The sequence below is a fragment of the Mustela putorius genome, unplaced genomic scaffold (assembly GCF_011764305.1).
Source record: "Mustela putorius furo isolate JIRA1106 unplaced genomic scaffold, ASM1176430v1.1 tig00000487_pilon_pilon_pilon, whole genome shotgun sequence".
NCBI classification, from domain to species: Eukaryota; Metazoa; Chordata; class Mammalia; order Carnivora; family Mustelidae; genus Mustela; species Mustela putorius.
The window spans coordinates 2,059,433-2,077,111 of NW_025421399.1; the positions used below are offsets into that span (position 1 = coordinate 2,059,433).

A 17,679-nucleotide genomic window follows, 5' to 3' on the forward strand; every position below is an offset into this window, starting at 1 on the left:
TCCGTTCCTTTGAGGGCTTGGGCTGGGGACCCAAGCTGCTCCAGTCTTAATAAGGGCTGAGCCTGTGTAGGCTCCGACGGCAGCAATTCTGGTTTAACTGGAGAGTGCATGTTCACCAGAGCCTGAATCTAGAACCTTCCATTCTGCCCCTCCCACCTGCACTGCTACCCCTTGTCAGGTCTCTTCCCTCTCTAGGTGTTACCACTTTCTTAGCTTTGCCTTTCCCATCTACCCATAGAAAACAGCCCCAGCATTCTGGTCTCCCCTAAATCTGGGGAAGGAGCCAGTGTCATCTTCACTGATGAGAACACAGAGCTCTTCCTGCACCCTCTTGCCCCGGGGGCCTTTTTTCTCTCCCCATTCTCCAGATCCTCTCCATATAAACTCTTGTCCCCAGCTTTAGCAAAAACAAACCTGGAGCCACAGCAGGAGGGTGGACACACAGCTAGGGAATAGACACAGACAGTGTGGTCATGGGAAGAGCATCATGGAAACCGCAGGCCAAACTCTGCCTGAGGAAGCCCCAGGAGGGCCTCCAAGCCAGCCCTGTCTGGCCCCTGCCTGGCTGGAACAGCCAGTGGCCTGGGGGCACCAGGCCAGATTATAAAGTACCCATCAAACATTATTTCCGGATCCTGACACAATAATCCTGGAGTGGGGATAGAACAGGGGAAAGAACAGGTATCACTGAGTCCATTTTTCAGAGGAAAAGTCAGAGATCAACTGTCTTTTCCCAAATCCATCTGGGAATCTAAGCATCAAGGCCAGGCCCCAGACTCTGGTCATCACCCCAAGGCCAAGGCTCTTTCCAACCCCAGGTCCTTCCTTCTCCCACGGCAGCAAAGTAGACATGGGACAACTAACAGGAGAAGCAGGGGCCTTTATTGGGGTCTGGCAGATGTGATGGAGGTTGGAGGTAGAGGTGGAATCCCAGGCCTGGGCCTAGGAAAAGGCAGAGAAGAGGCAAAGGGCCCTAGGAGCAGGAACCCAGCCCTCCCTGCCTCCACTCTGCAGCCCCTCCCCCACCCCAGGTTCCTTACTCCAGCCTCCCCCTGCCTCTGGGAACACAGAGCACCAAGAATGGACAAGCAGGACCCTCCAGGGCCACAGCTTGGAGTGGGATGCAGGATCCAGGATTCTGTCTGCCTCTTCTGCCCACAGGGGGAAATCTGGGGAGCTCAATGCACCCCTCTCCACCAGGACAAAGTGAGAACGCTCCTCCTCTGTCCCCAGAACAGACCAAACTTTTGTTCCCTGTGTGGAGGGAGAGTAGTGTGGCTTGGGCCTCTAAGCAGGACCTGGAAAGAGGCTGAAGGGGACACGCCCGGAGGAGCTTCTAGAGCCCACCTTGACACTTGCAGTGTTCTCCATTTTTCCTTCCCATCAACTCTGGTGAGCAGCTCAGAGTCTGGGCAGGGGCGACCGATGGACCAGTGGGGATCTGCTCCAAAGACATCTGTGGGTTTCAGAGTGAGGGTTTCCCCAACACCAAATTCCTCTATATGTACACAGGGAAGCCCCCACCGGCGGCAGGGCTAGTAAGAGTAGCCACCCTTGGGGCCAAAGGGCTGGGTAGGGCCAGCTAGCTCTGGGAGGTAGGCAGGGCTTTCGTCCAAGTGGGACAAAGGGACTGTGTCCTCCTCACTGACCGGCCGGTCAAACTCGGCCTTGAGGGCTGGACGCTGATTGTCCGGGAAAGCCAGAGAGAAGAGGGCCTCAGGCTCGCACACAAACTTGTACACGTAGCGCTCGCCGGCCACCTGGGGGAAGAGAGGGGCTGGGTGGACCTAGCGCTCCCTCCAGGAGGGTTAGAGACACAGCCCAGCGTGTTTCTCTCCCGTGCTGGTCCCTTCCGCAGGCCAGCTCCCCACACACTTCCTGTTCTCCAAACTTCAGGCTTTTCAGTTTCTATATGGCACTTTTCTGGGAGAGGGAAAATTGTCTGCAATTTCTCCTTTCCTCTGGTTCATTATCAGCTCTCATACACCTGTTGAGAAGTGCTCCCCTGCCCCCACCATCTTCCCGCAGCTGCTGCCCCTTCCCCTCCCATTCCTGGGCCCTTGGTCCCCCACCTTCTGCATGATGCCTTTCTCGTAGTAGTAGCGGAGCGAGCGGCTCAGTTTGTCGTAATTCATGGCCGGCCGGTTCTTCTGGATGCCCCAGAGCCTGGCAACCTGAACAAAGGACAGAGTTCTGGAATGGGGGTGCTAGCTCAGCACACAAAAAATGGTGGGGGGCAGGTCAGAAAGAGCACCCGAGATTCTCCGTACAAAATGATAAGCTGGTCCTACAGGCTATGCAGCAGTCTGCAGACCCAGGTCTGACGAGAATTCAGCTCAGGTAAACTAACTGATGGGGGAGGCATCTGCTATGTTCCCACGTCCCAGTATCTCCAGGCCCCAAAGACACAGGGAGGAGAGGCACAGACTCTGACAGGCCCACCTCCTCAGGCTCTATGAGTTTGAATTCCATCCCCCGGCCGGTCCAGGCAATGAAGTGGGCGTTCGTCGGGTCATCCAGCAGGGCCACCAGGAACTGCCACAGCTGCAAGGCCCCCCGGCGCTGGTAGGGTGGTCCCTCTCGGAACACGCCCACCCCTTCCTGCTTGATGTCTCCTGGGGACACCGGAAGCAGGGCCCGTTAGGTTTGTGCCTTCTGGTCCCCCAAGCAACCCCTTCTCCTCTCCCCAGGGGTAATGGGATTCCTGGGGTGGGGTGGGTAGAGAGGTGGGGACACAGAGGGCACAGCGAGGACCCTGACCCTCTCATGAACAGTCACTTCTCTGACCTTCAAATTTCTCAGGGACAACGCAGACATCATCTGGGAATGGTCGCAGAGGTTTCTCATAGCCATAACCTTGGGGGGGAATTGGGGGTCATTCAGATCTAGAGGGGATTCACCGCTAAGCCCCCAGCACCCGGAGGGACTCCTGGCCAGAGGACCCTACCCGACCTCAGGACTCCCCCCCCCCCACGTGGGGAGCTTGGCAGAGAGGAGGGGGCTGCCTTACCCATGGTCCCATCACCTGGAGAGTGCCCAGAAAAACCCTCTGTGTGAAGGTACATGGACGCACACCCCGGGACATCTGGGAGGGGAAGAAAGGAAGGGGGATGTTACAGGTGGCTGCAGGGGGAGAGGGGTGGCAATCCTGCCCACATCCAAGAACGTCTTCCTGCCAGCCTGCATTCCGGTTCTTTCCCCGGCTGCCTGCCAACCACCAAATCCCAAGGCAAGTTCACCCAGAGGGAGCGCAAGGCTTGAACCTCTCAGCTTGAAGTCTGGGCCAGAGGGCATGGGTGGCAGCAGCTGGGCCCGGCAAAGCTGTTGCACAAGGCCCAGGATTCCAGGCAACAGCTGTTTCCTGTGAGTTCAGGAGGAGGAGGGAGGGGAGGGATGAACCTCCGGGGAAAGGGTTCAGTGTCCATGCCTAAGACTCCCTTGGAATGGGCTAACCTCCGGTCAGCAGGTCAGGTTCCTAGCCCCGAGAGGGAGAGGGGGAGAGAGAAAACGTGTAACAGTGAGTGTGTGTGTGTGTGTGTGTGTGTGTGTGTGTAGAAAGGGAGGAAACGGAGGAGGATGGGGGCTGCGGGAAGACCCGTAGGGAGAGAGGTGGGAGGGAGTGCGAGAGCACACTAGAACTGGAACGTATCTGTGTCTGGGGAAGAGGCGGTGGGCACTGGGCCGTGTTTTTTCAGGTCTGACAGCAAAGCCCATTTGCTCCCTTTCCCTTCCATTCCTTAGGATTGAAATAGCCCTACTCCACCTGGAGGAGGCGGGTTGTGTGAAGCCACCCATTCAAGCTCCAGCCCCTTCTCGCCCTACCCCCTCCACTCCCACCTATGAATGAGATGGTGAAACCCGACACCTCCGGGAGGAGGCGGGAGGGTGGGCTCATTCATGCCTCCATTTTGTGAATGGAATTCCTGACTCCATTGAGAGGAAGCCGAAGGGGGAGGGGCAGGAGTTCAAGGGCATGTAACAAGATCTCCTCCGGTCTACATCCTTTGAAGGTCAGCAGCAAGAGCGTTTCCCTCCTCCCTCCTCCACCTCACTGCCAGGCGCGGCTCAGCGTCTGCCCCACGTTGGAGGACAGGCACACCCTTGTGGTTCTCACTTGGGCAGCCTGGGGGTTTGTGGTTCATCCCCCTGCCCCTACAAGATGGCACATTAGGAAATGGGAAATCCGAAAGCTCTAGCCTGTCCTGAGCCTACTCTAACCTCAGTATTTCTTTTTCTCACACAAGCTTGCAGATAAACTCAAATTTGGGGATGGTGACAATGTAACAGAAGCCAAGGTTTTCCGGGTCTCTCCTAAAAGCCTCGGCAACAGAGGCTTTACATTCTTGCTGGCCAAGAATCTGGCTGAGTGCCCCTCACTCTTGTCAACGGTCAGGTGGAACTAGAGTTTGAAGCAGCCCTACTTCGTACTGGAGGCTGGGACAGAGGGTGGAAACCACTCAGTAATCCTGCGTTCCCGCTGGGAACGCGTTTCTCTTCATTCAAATCCGTTTACACATATATTAAGATTTTATTTGTTTGTCAGAGAATGAGAGAACACAAGCAGGGGGAGCCCAATGCGGGGCTCGATGCCAGGACTCTGGGTTCATGACCTGAACTGAAGGCAGATGCTTAACCAACTGAGCCACCCAGGTGCCCCCAAATTCATTAATATGTGTGAGTTTCTGTGGGGACTGGGCCCAGTGACTCATCCTACTCATCTTTGTGTCCTGCAGCTCCACACAACTCATGGTCCCGCCCAGCACTTGGGTCTCAGTAGGTAACCCCTATAACCACTTGCTGAGAGAAAAAAGACGCAATGCCTCAACTTTCCTATTAAACCACAAGCCACCCGAGGGCAAGGAGCTGCACACCCTCATCTTTCCTCTGAGTAGAAGTTTGCTGACTGAAAAATGACAATTCTTTGGAATCTATGACAAAAAGGGAGCGTCTGGGTGGGCTGGATGTAGGAAGCGGTATCCGGGTGGGAAGGTAAAAAACTTGTAGGGAGACCTCCTGGGTTTAATGGAATCTATGCCACCTTCCCCAGCAATCCCAGCAAAACTCCTCCAGCCCCCTTCCCCAGGAGCATCTCTTACCTGAGTCGTAGGCGAAGTCCGTCTGCTCCTGTTTGATCACCACCCCCGCCCCTGGGTACCTGTGCCCATTGACTCCACCCTGGCCCACCGAGGGCTGGCCCGCCTGTTCATACAGGGGGTCGAGGTATTCCTGCTTGAAGCTCTGGGGGGGATAGGGCGGGCAGGGCTCCGACAGCTGGTGTGGGTAGGGGGCCTGGAGGGGTTCCCGGCCCCCTCCCTGGGAGGAGGTGAAGGAGTGGCAAATATCCAAGGGCTGCTGGAAAACAGAGCTGGATGTGGTTGGAAGGAGAAAGAAGATTAATTTAAGCTGTCCCTGTGTCCCCCCCACTCCCCCCAGCCCCACGCCAGGTCTCTTAGGGGCCGCTGGAGAACACTCAGGGACTGAGGAAGAACCGGCCCACAGATCTGCGGGTCTCCTTACCTCTGCTCCCCGAGGTACCCGTGGCCAGGGTGGGGCTGGGAGGCGCCAGAGGATCTCAGGAAATTCCGTGGTTCTCCCCGGGGGAAGGGCTGCAGGGGCGACTGTCCGGGCGCACCGGGGGCGGGGGACTTGATAGCGATTTGTCTAGGGGGGTCATAGGCACTGGAGTTGAGGGGGAGACAGGGGTGAGGGGGCAGAGAAGCTGGGCGAGCATCTTTGAACGCTTTATCCCCAGAGGACGAGGAGCAGAGGGTGCTGGGAAAGGAATGGCCTGAGTGAACTTTTTCTCCCTTCTCCTAAATCCTGAAAATGGGTATAATCTTGAGAACGCCTCTCCGTAGCCAGAGCAAGTGGGCTGCGCGAGCAGATGGCTTCCTCCAGTGGAAAGACTTTGCCCTCCCGTGGAAAGATGCCCTGCTGTCCCCCTCCCAACCACTCAGAGGAAATCCTGAGCCTGTGCGGCTCCCTTATAGGGGCTCAGAAATCCTTTTGTTGTTTTGTCTAACTTGCATCCCACTGTTGCCCAACTGCTCCCTCCTCTCCCCTCCCCCCCTTCCCTGGGCCACACTGGGGCTCACCTGGAATAAAGGCACTGCTCGCCATGGTGGTAGGGGAGTGGCAGCTTCCTGCCGCAGGACAGGGCCGGCTCTGTGCGGGGACTCTGGGGTTCCTTCTTGATCCTGGTGGTGGGGCTGTGGAAAGCTACTGCAGGAGGGGGAGCAGGCAGAGCGAGGCCAGAGTGGGTCACAGAGGAGGCAAGGGGAGCTCCTGACACCTTCTGCTTTTTGACACCTTCTGGTCTTTGCAGACCAGCCGGGTGATTCCCTGGGGCTCCATTTTCAGAGACTCTCGGTCAGACACTTTTAAGGGCAGTTTGGCTATTTACACTATGTCTGGTTTTATACGTCGGGCTAATGTCCAATCCTAACTGAAGAGACCGTCTAAAATTCAACACTTAATGCAACCCCAAACCCCCAAAAACACCTTTGGAGGCGTGAGCACCTCCAACCTAGGGCCTGTGGTTTTCCTGCATGCCCTGGAAAATTCCAAGGGAGAGACATGTTTTCTTCTTTGGTGCTATAAAGGATCTTTCTTTCTCTGGCGCGGGTTGGATATGCGCCCGCTTGCATGTCAGCTGACTACCATTAAGCACATGCTCCTAATTATCTGTGAAGAACATTGGTCTTTCCTGTGGCCCCTTGCTGGGTCCGAAAACTCCAGCCACCGGACTGAGCGGCGGAGCTGGTTCTCAGCAAGCGTGAGGTCCTGTCCTACTGTGCTGAGTCCAACGCCAGTGATGGACTGTTCGGTTATGGGCTGTTTCCCATTATTTGTGCCCTAGTTCATTTCAACGACGAAGACGCTTGAGAACGGGGTATGTGACATTAAAGTAGGGTTTCTCAACAGTGCACTGAGAACCTTTGGGACAGATAATTTTTCTTGGGGGGGGGCTGTCCTGAGCATTATAGGGTGTTTGCAGCATCTCTCATCTCTACCCCCTAAAAGCCTGTTGCACCCCGCCCTCAGTCGCAACCACCAAAAATGTCTACAGACGTTGTCACACGGTCTCCTGCGGGGCAAGATTGCTCCCGCACCCCCAAGTTGCACAAAAGTGACTTAAAAGGGTAGAACTGGGCCCTGCTCAACTGGTCCAAACCCCTCATTTCAGAAATCAGGAAATGGGGGAGCAAGGGGAGGAATGTCCACGCGGAGAGCACACAGCAAGGATGGTGCAAACCCTGATTTGAACCAAGGTCTCCAGTTCCCATTACTGCCTAGGTCTTGGCATCCAAATCCAAGAATGGGGAGCCCTGTTCTTCCCCTTTTCTTTAGGAGAGAACAAGTTGATCTTTTGTGATTCTCTATCCCTGTGACTCATTTCCTGCCCTCCCCCACTCCCTAGTCCCTCAATCCAGGGCCCTCCACTCACAGTTTTCTGAATGGAAATCAGGAACAAACTGCTCATCACTGTCGGGTACCTGGGCTGCAGAGAGAGGTCAGAGATGAGTCTGGGTGGGCCCCTCCCCCACGGCAGCCCCCCAGAGACACCATTAAGGCAGCCTTGCAGATTAGTACTGGCCCGAAGGGGGAAAACAGCCTTCCTAGGACTGAAAGCAGCCCCACCCCAGGTCCTAGTGCCCTCCATGTCTGGGCTCCACTAAGACCCTGGAGGCAACGCTGTAAGTTCCCAGAACCTGTCTGAGCAGATTCCAGAGTCTTTTCCTAGAGGCTTTGTCTTTATTCCCTCCATTTTTTGGAAGTGAAGGCAGCCCTGCCCCGCAGAGTTCACAAAGCTCCCGCTCTCAGCTCTCAGCAGAGTCACATCTGGGGTGTCTAGGCATTACACGGACATCCTACGAAACCTAGAATAACCTGCTGGAGATTCTGAATCGGGCTGGGCCCAGGAACCGGCGTTTTACACAACCTCCTGGGTGAACTCTGGAAGTGGAGAACTTGGGAAAGAAGGGATGGAGAAAAGGGGGTGGCTCAGGAGAGGTGAATAGGACAGTGGGAGAGGAAAGTGGCTGGGGACATGGGCAGATCACCGTGCCTCATGTCTTCAGCGTTTAGCTAGGAGAAAGGGCAAGGTCTGAGAAACATTCCCAGGGTGCCAGTGTGGGCAGAGCTGGGTTTGGGGCTGAGGCAGCCATAGGACCTTCGGACTTTGATTTCTAGTTCTTACCCTGATTCTCCAACTCCTTCAGGTGGGCATACACACTCCTGACCTCAGAATCTTTGGCCCCTCTCTCCAGAATAGATCAAAGTAGGAAGGGGAAGGGTAGACACCAAGAAGGACTTCCTGAGAGTCCAGGAAGAGAGTGGCTTGAAGGTGAGGGGTGGAAGACAAGGGGAACACTCTTAGAGCGGACAGCGATGGAGAAACTGATGGCCAAAACAACCAGAGTTGAGAAAGGCCGGTAAGGATGAAGGACGCCATGCCTAGCTCTACCCAAACACACCCCAGCCTCTACGGCTTCCCCCATCAGCAGAGGCTCCAGTTTCTTCCTGGGATTTCAGCCAGAGCCTCTGTTGGAACTCCTTCCTTCCCTGCTCACCTCCTTCAGCAGGTGGTGCTCCACAGAGCTTTCTGCAAGGGGTCTACTCCCTTCTCTCCTTGCTCGAACCCCAACCTCTTCCTCTTGGTCAGCCACTGAGGCCCCCACATTGTCTGACCAGGTCACATCTCCTACTTGCCTCTCCAGAGCTCATCATTCCTCCTCCCCAGACCTTTGTCTGCCTGGGTTTTTTTTTGTTTTGTTTTGTTTTCTGGCCACTGAAGTCTTAGCTCACTTTGTCACTTCCTCAGACAACTCTAGCCACCCACACCAAAGCAGTCCCTCTCGGCTGCTATCTTTGCCCTAGCGTGTACCGCACCGCTACCTGGATGCCTCTTCCTAACTCATTTATGCATCTTCTTTCTTTTAAAAATGATTTTATTTATTTATTTGACAGAGAGACAGCAAGAGAAGGACTACAAGCAGGGGGAGTAGGAGAGGGAGAAGCAGGTGTCCCAGGACCCTGGTATCATGACCTGAGCTGAAGGCAGAGGTTTAATGACCAAGCCACCCAGGCGCCCTATTTACACATCTTCTTGTTTATTTTTGCTCGAGCATATACTGCTACCTACCTACCTACTGCTTCTTCTTCATTTACTTACATTTATGTGTTTCTTGTCTACCTTCTCTGCATGAAAGTTAAGCTCCCTGAGGGCAGGGGCTTTATCTTCCCAGCACAGGGAAAACAGGTCTGGCTAAGAATAGCTGCTTTATTTGTTGGCTACGAGAATAAACATACAATGACCACAGTGACCCCTACAATGACCACAATGACCCGGTCCTCAGGCAGGTGGGTGTCCTCTCTGCACACCTGGGAGCATGAGTGGAAGGGATCCTAACCAACCAGCTCTTCAAACATACAATGACCACAGTGACCCCTACAATGACCACAATGACCCGGTCCTCAGGCAGGTGGGTGTCCTCTCTGCACACCTGGGAGCAGGAGTGGAAGGGATCCTAACCAACCAGCTCTTCCCTCTCCCTGGGGGCTTCCCTGTCCCCCCCCCCCCCAACGGTAATTGTAGGGTTGTAGGGGCAGGTCCTCCCTCCAGAGAAATCACATCTCACAAGAGATACATTGGGCTGTGATCAGTTGCTTGGCAGGAACTCTTCCTCAACTTGCTTTGACTATCAGAAGGGCCAAGAGCTTTAAAATACACATTTAGGGGCGCCTGGGTGGTTCAGTGGGTTAAGCCTCTGCCTTTGGCTCAGGTCATGATTCCAGGGTCCTGGGATCAAGCCCCACATCTGGCTCTCTGCTCAGCAGGGAGCCTGCTTCCCTTCCTCTCTCTCTGCCTGCCTCTCTACCTACTTGTGATCTCTGTCTGTCAAATAAATAAATAAAATCTTTTAAAAAATAAAATAAAATACACATTTAGAGAGAGTAGACTTCTTGACAGAGGGATGGGACTGAGGGGTTTAAGAATCAGAAGCCACTAGCAGCTAAAGAAGAACTCGAGAAAAACCAGCAGAAAACTACTCTAAAGTGATGGAATGAATGAGCAGGACACGAAGTCCCCGGGCAAAAACAGGCAGTGTGTTTTCTGTTCAGGAGCACAGCTGAGGCACAAAGGCAACCATCCCCAAACGGACCCAAATCCAGAATCCCCAAGATACCGTTAAAAATACACATTCCTGGGGTGCCTGGCTGGCTCTCAGACCATAGGTACAGCATATGTGACTCTTGATCTCAGGGTGATGAGTTCGAGCATCAAAGTTACTTAAAAAGAACGCAGGCTTTCGCAGTCCCCACCCCTACAGAGCCTCAGTCCATAAGCATGGGTTGGGCTCCAGGCCGAGGTATTCTTAACAAGTATCCCCAGTGGCCCTTCAGAATAGGCAGGTTTGGGAAACACTAGATAAGGAGGGGGGACACTCTTGGGGCACAAGGGCCAAGCTCATCCCTGATGTGCCCTCTGGTCCAGCCACAGGCAATACCCCTAAAGCTGGCAGGATGAACAACATTTCTATCCCTGCGACCTAGACAAGGAGGGTCCCGAGGGCAGGGGAGGTGGAGAACATGGGGGAGGCTGACGCATTCCGGGCCCCCTTTGGGGCTTCATTAACTGCCGGTTTCCACTGAGGTAATGGGCTGGGGGCATCTCCTGCTGGCGTCACAGGCCAGTCATCGGCTACAGAGCCCTAGGGGTCATCTTACCTTTCCTCCTACCTCACACCTGAAGGTCTGACCTGAACCCCCACACCTCCAGTGGTCCCAGGGGAGGCTACCCCCGGCACACAGACCATACCCCATAAGAGGCGCCATCTTCTTCCCAGGGCCAGGAGAAGGCAGTTAAGACAAAACCGGGCTGTGGTGTGAATCCCAGTCTCTGCTTGGCCCCTCCCCAGAATACTGGCTTCTCAAACCAAAGGGACAGGATAGGGCCTGGCTCAGAGACTGCCAACAAGAACAGAAACAGGAACAGTGACACTGAGCCCCGAGTTCCTGGAGAGCAGGAGAATTTCTAATTACCATGTTTCATCTTAAGAACACGCCACTCTACTTATTTGTGGACTTTGGCTGCCAAGCTTGTGTGCCAGGGGCTGCCCCCCAACTCCATCCGGGCATGAAGGTGGAGTTTATCTGCCTAGGGACATGGTATGTGATGAAGGAGGAGATGAGAAAAGTGCCACGCCAGCATCGTGCCAGAGAGGAATTTTAGGGAAAGTCCCTCCAACAGGGGGTGGTCAGTAGAAGAGAAGGGGCTTGGGAGCCTCCCAAGTTGGGCTCCGAGAGAATTGGGAGGTTAAAGCAGCCAAGCAGTTAACTCCCGCCCCCCGGGTTGGCCATCTACCTACACCCTCTGTGCCCCATCACCTTTTCCCCTTCCTGGGGTCCGATCCCAGGGTAAAGGGGCCTCTTGAGGAGTTCCAGTGGAGGCAGGGGAGACATTCTCTGGAGTTTCTGCTCCATTGTGTCACCACTAGCCTTGTCTCTCACCCTAACCCTGCCCCACCCAGGCAGCCTCTTGTACTGGAAGGAACCAGTTCTCTATCTATGGAGGGACATTTGTCCCCAAGAGCCTTCTGGAAGGGGAGGAGACAGAAAGATGTAGAAGGAGGCATTGTAGCTAGGAGAAACTGGGGGAGGGGATTAACCCCATCTCGTCCCACAGACACACCGAGGCACCAGCATGCATACACACGGATTCACACATTCTACTTCCTTTTTATTACATGGCAGCACACGGGTAAAACGTATCCTCCATGCACAACCTTCACACACTGGCTTTCTTTCTGGACTTGCAAATGTGATGGTTAGTGGGGGAACCAAAGGGCAAAGGGACTGAAGACCATAGAGGAATATTTGAGAGCAGTAAACCTTTTGAAAAGGGGAGCGCAGACCCACCCCTTTAAGAATCCCGTAAAACCTATGGACCTTCTCTTTCTAGAAAAATCCACATTCCTTTGTGCATGGTGCACCCCTAACAATTTTGCACAGGATATCGGAGGGCGTAAGGACCCCTGCAACGTACCGAGAGACTCTGTGAATCCAGACTCTCCATTATAGACCCCAGCCTCATACAAAGGACATACGTGGCCCAGACTCAATGTTCCTTGCTACCAATTACACCCAAATCATTGTCCCTGAGAGCTCCCGAGGGCTCCCAACAAGCCCAGAAAGAAACCTTCGATCAGAAGCAGCACATTTTTGACCCTAGCCAGACACATCCCGAGCCCAGCCTGCCTGAGCCCGGGTCTCCCTACAGCAGACTGATTCTTTCTGTAGCAACTCAACAGATCCCAGGCACCCGAAACAGACAACCCCCCACCGCGACACACACACTATCTAGAAAAACCTAAAATTCAAAGATGTCTAAGCTGTCTCTACAGAGCCCCACTTATACCCATAAATAAGCCCAGACATCAGACTGACCCACAACCCCATCCTTGCAGACCTAACCTGGCATCCCCCAAATTCTTCACAGCCCCACCCACACTACAAGGAGCCACTGCTTCTCTCCAAATTGGGCCTTTAAAAAAAAAAAAATCAAACTTGCGGTGGGGAGGTTGGGTTCCAGCCCCCATTCCTCCTGATGTACCTACCCCACCACTGGCAAGTTTCCAAAGAAGCTAGTCCCCTCCCTACCACCCCAAAGCTCCCTCTGGGCTGTTGGGGTCACTGACCTGGTGGGAAGAGGCAGGAGAGGAGGCTGGGGTGCTGCTGGGATGGTGCAGGGGGACAGGGCCCCGGCAGCTGCATCTGTCTCCGCAGAGAGAATGAGAAGGAGCGAGTGGGCTCAGCATCCCCCTCTCAGGCCTGGCCATCCATCGCCAACTGGGAACCTGAGCTGCTCCCTCAGAAGGAAGGAGAGGGAACCAAGGAGATCCCCACCCCCACCTCCCCACCCACTGGATTTAAATGTACAGGGACTCCCAGCACACACTCATCCTCACACTGACACATGCGGATAGACACCCGTACTGTCTCCAGACCCCCACCGCCTAGGGGTGGGGCTTCCAAGGTTGAGAGAGCATTTTTTCCTCCCCTTCCCGTTCCAGACCCAGGCACAAATGGACCAGCTGCTGCCAAAATGCCAACCTCTGAGCCTACCCCCTATAACACAGCCCTGGGAGCTGCCCGCTGAGGGGAGCAGAGGGACCCTCCACTGACAGGCGAAAAGGCTGGCAAGCCAGACAGAAATCGGGCGTTGGGAAAGGAAGTCTTGGAGAGACCGTGGAAACTGACACCCCTGCGTTCTTCAGCTCCAGCCCAGCTCCGGAACCTCAAGAGGAGGATGGGCAGACTGGGCATATGTTCTGCCCAGAACTCAGAGCTGGGCACACAGGGCTTACAGAGTCTGGGCAGATGTGATCGTTCCCTCCCCAGGAACCCCAGATCCCTCCAGCACCCATACAGCCCTTCGGTCACGGATTCCAGGATTCCACAAAGTGTCTCGAGTGTTTGCTATATGCTAAATAGCTGTTTTGCTAATACACATATTTTGGGGGATACCACGGTAGTCAAGGCAGACAGTTTCACTCCAAGGATCTCAGGGGTTTTTCCCTTCTACCTCAAGCTTTTAAAGATGGTTCAGAGGAGCTGGACAGGGGCTTTAAAAAAAAAAAAATCACCTAAGATACCCGGGTGAAGGGATGGGGAAATTCTGAAGAAAAGCCCTTAGTAAGGGGTTCCTAGTGTGTGGTTTCTTGATTTTCAGAATGTTCAAATAAAGGGACCTTAAGATGGGGGTATTAACCCTTCCCTCTCAGACTGTCTAAACACCATAAGCCTTCTACCTACCACCTCCCAGCGACACCCTGAGGCCCCACCAAAACGCACTGAGAGATCCAACCAGAAGAGCCTGAGAACACAGCTCCCAACCCAGAGGAGGCCCAGCTCCTGACCCCACACCAGCCGGCTGGAAGTTAACCCACCAGCAAACACCCTAGCCAAAGTAGGGGGAATTTGCCTGGGGCAGAAGTATTCCGGAGAGAAGGAGGAGGGAGGGTCGATTGCCATCAGAATTACAATCAGGGCTATTTGGGGGAGAAGCCCTGGGCCCTCTCTGCCAAAGTGCTGAAAAAATAATTATTTAAACTTCTGTTGTGTTTTTGGCTCAGAAGGAAATTGTTTAGCACTGGGGGGTTGGGAAGAAGCGAAACCAAAGGGGTGAAAAAATCAATGTTTTGGCAACTCCTGAAGACAGGTTACAAATTAATTGCTCTTTCCCCGCATCCTCCAGTCCCTTACTCTGCACCCCCCTCAACACACAAACACAACACACACCTCGGTCGGGAGGTTGCTGCCAAACAAACTTTGCAAATGAAAATTTCTACCAGGAAAACGGGCCTGGGGCCAAGTTCCATTCAAATAAGCAAATACCCCACACAATGGTCTGATTCATCCCCAGGCCTAGTTACACAAGCCTGGCTCAGGGCAGAGAAAATAAATATCAATATAAGTGTCCACACTGGGCGCTGGGGAGAGCTAGGAGTAAGGGGACTGGGGGCGGGGGGTGTCTTTGGAGAGTTCCTTGAGGCTGGGAGAGAGGAGAAGTGGGGTTGGAATACCAGGAGTAGAGAGCATCCCCCACCCCATAATAGAAAAGGTCACAAAACTACTCACCTTCAGCGAGCCACGTCTCTTGGAAGTGGCTGAGATCCTGGAAGAGATCTGCGGAGTGAATAATGGAATTGGAGGTGAGGTGGGGGCGACGGTAAGACCGAGGGAGCCCTAACGATCCGGGTGGTGACCCCCCCACACCGCCTTGGTGTTAGGGGCTCAAGAATGATCAGAGTCCCTTGGAGTGGAGTCTTTTGGAGAACAGGGAGGTGGCTCCAGGATCGGCCCTCGGGGTGTGGGAGGTGAGGAGGGTCACGGTTTGACTCTCCGGCTCTTTACCTTCGGAGTCGGGGGGCGGCAGGGAGCCCGGGTCCATGAGCTTCCCCTGCGGGACCATCAGCGCTTCGCGCAAGCTCCCATTTCCGGGCGATTTCTTAGAGGAAGGGAGGGAATGCCCCCGAGTCACCCTGAGGCCGCCGGGTCTGGGGTCCCGGGGTGACACAGGGGCGGGGCTGTGCTGGACCCCGTGGGGGCAGCGGGGAAGGGGCCGTGGGGCGGGGTGCAGGGCGGGGGCGAGCGTGGAGGCCGGCGCGCCGCTCACGCTGCAGAAGGTGTAGGGCACTTGCTGGTCCAAGTATCCGCCTTTCATCCTCCGCTCCATCCGGCCGCTCCCTCTGGCCGCACTGCCTGGGCCCCGCGCGGGGGCTGAGACCTGGTGGGGGGGGGGGCGGGCTGCGTTCGCACACCGTCCAGGGAAGGCAGCGGGGTGGGGGTGGGTAAGAAGGGCAGCAGGGAGGGGCAGTCACGAGGCTCTGGGTCCGACAACAAAACTTCTCCGACTCACTCTGGCGATGGGAAGGTTTCCGCCTGCTGAGCTGAGCGCCGCCACCACTCCCCTCCCGCCAAAGGAGGTCCCACCTGCTCCTGGGAGCCGGGCTCGCCGTTTCGGCTGCTTTCTGCAGCCCTGCTCTGCCCAAGCTCGGTTACATAAGACCTGTGTGTGTGTGTGTGTGTGTGCGCGCTCGTGCGCGGAGGAGCGGGCGAGGCGCGCACAGTTCGCACGCCCACAACTCCCGCGCCCCCTCCAACCCGGACTCCCAGCGCCTCCCACCACCCCCTCCGCCCTAGGATCTGCGGAGGCGGCGGTTATAGAGTGCAGAGTGTGTTGGAGGCGAGGCGAGGAGTCGCAGAGGCTCTCCCTCCCTCCCCCTCCCGCGCCTCACCTGAGGCCGGGGCGTCGGAGCTGGAGCCGCCGGGGGTCGCGAGCTTGCCCCGGGGCCGCACCGAGGGCCGCGGGGCTAGGCCGGAGCAAGGCGGCCCCGGCCCCGGGTCCCCCGCGCACCCGCTTGTTTTCCGGGCGCCGCCGACAGTTGTGAGCCCGGGGGAGCCGTTGATTGGTGCATTTCCTCCGCCTCAGCCTCGGCTCTCTTACCCGCCCCCCCCGCCCCAACCCCTTTCCCTTTGTTTCATTGACTTTTGTGAATGAAACCCCAGGGCCGGGCACGCCCGCCAATCCGGAGACTCGCCCGGCAGAGCCGTGGGGGGCGGAGTTTCCCAGACGCGGGGGCCAATCAGAACGTAGGGGGTGGCTCCCGGCTTCATTCACGGCTCGGGCTCCCATTCATAAAAAAATAAACTCAGCGGCCGGAGTTCATTCATAAAGAGCTGAGAGAAAAGGAGCGAAGCTGAGAACCCGACGGCTTCATGGCTGGGCTCCGCGGTGTCCCTGGGTGTGAGGCTCGGCGAGCTCCTCGGGCTGACCCGACTGGCGCCTGCACACGTCTCTGCATCTGCGTGTACGTGGGAGTGTGAACATGTCTCTGTGTGCGCCCTGCGGGGAGGCGAGCGGACTTGTGCCCAGAGGAACAATAATAACTAGCGTTTATGAAGCGCTCCGCTTCCACGTGCTCATTTCATTCCCATAACCTGGCGAAGTGATTCTATTGTTTCCATTTTACAGAGATTGAGAATGAAAGCTTAGTAAGGGGTGGTGACTTGGCTGCCCTTACTCAGGCAGCTGGGTTTACAGCTCCCGATCTCCCACCTTCTTCTGTGCAGCCCTTTGAGGCCACAGTTAAATGAATTAAGGCTTTGTGACAACAACTGGTACACAGTAGGCCCTCAACAAATGTAAGTTAGCACGGAATCCAGGCTTTTCTAACAGGGTCCGCTCAGCAGAGCTGTTCTGTGACCCACTTTCTGTTGATTGCAGCAGAAACCAGAGCCGCCCCCCCCCCCCCCCCCCCCCGCCCACATGGACCTCTGAAAGTGCAGTTCCCTCTCAGCCATCTTTCCTCTTAATCCTGAGAGCAAACACAGGGTTTTAGGGAGAAAAGCCCTAAGGCATTTGATGACCTGGGAGGTAGGATTGGTTTCAGTGTAGCCAAAAAGCTGGTCAGTCTCTAGTCGCTCAATCATTCAGCAATTCGTTGGATAAACATTTTTTGTGTGTGTGCCAGACAAAGTGCTGGGTGCCAGGCAGAAAGCTGTGACCAAGACAGACCCCTTCAATAAGAGCTGGGCTGTTTAGGCTGTAGCCTTGGGGGGCACACAGGACATGAAGTCCCCCAGGCCCTCTTTCTGAGACAACCTCTGCGTCTACAGTCCATACACTCCCTTGAAGAGAGCCCGATTTTGCCCCCTGCCTACTTGCGATACACACTAGAGAGTAGCTGAACTGCAGGCCAGTTGGGGCTGCTTTCAAAATTCATCTAACCTGGGGCACCAGGCTGGCTCGGTCTTTAGAGCACAAGACTCTTGATCTCGGGGTTGTAAATTTGGACCCCATGTTGGCTGGAGAATTTATGTAATAAACCACAAAATTTGTCCAATCTAACACCTTCACTTTACAACAAGGCAGTGGCATTTCAGAGAAGGAAATGATACTGGTAAGCTCTTTAGGCTGCTCAGTGTTAGAACTGGGACTTGAACACCAAACCTCTAGTATCTAGGGCTATCTATTTTACTTAGTGTTCATTCCAGGAGATCATCGTGGACACATGAAAATAAACTTCTCTCTCTTTTCTGAGGAACTATTCTTTGAGGTTCATGTCTATTGGCTCTCTCCTCCAGGAAGCCTTCCAGGTAACCAGAGTCAGT

The 17,679-nt window shown here is 55.2% G+C and overlaps 1 protein-coding gene across 7 annotated transcripts; it reads right to left on the reverse strand.

The window, feature by feature from the left end:
• Window positions 1-860: 860 nt before the first annotated feature.
• Window positions 861-15,988, reverse strand: ETV4 (ETS variant transcription factor 4). 7 transcript variants are annotated; one of them, XM_045080750.1, is made up of 15 exons: window positions 15,804-15,988; window positions 15,182-15,292; window positions 14,920-15,013; window positions 14,644-14,691; window positions 7,448-7,501; window positions 6,096-6,222; window positions 5,518-5,679; window positions 5,097-5,365; window positions 3,026-3,085; window positions 2,788-2,856; window positions 2,443-2,615; window positions 2,073-2,174; window positions 1,650-1,760; window positions 1,348-1,456; window positions 861-1,254 (listed from the first exon to the last, which is right to left on the reverse strand). In XM_045080750.1, exons 2-15 carry the CDS (start codon window positions 15,239-15,241, stop codon window positions 1,037-1,039), a joined length of 1,656 nt encoding a protein of 551 aa, XP_044936685.1. In that variant the 5' UTR covers window positions 15,242-15,292; window positions 15,804-15,988; the 3' UTR covers window positions 861-1,036. The 7 variants fall into 7 exon arrangements, with proteins under 7 accessions (XP_044936685.1, XP_044936686.1, XP_012901426.1 ...); XM_045080751.1 differs by having other exon boundaries at window positions 3,011-3,085; window positions 5,518-5,661; window positions 15,804-15,987; XM_013045972.2 differs by having other exon boundaries at window positions 3,011-3,085; window positions 15,804-15,987.
• Between the last annotated feature and the right edge of the window lie 1,691 nt (window positions 15,989-17,679).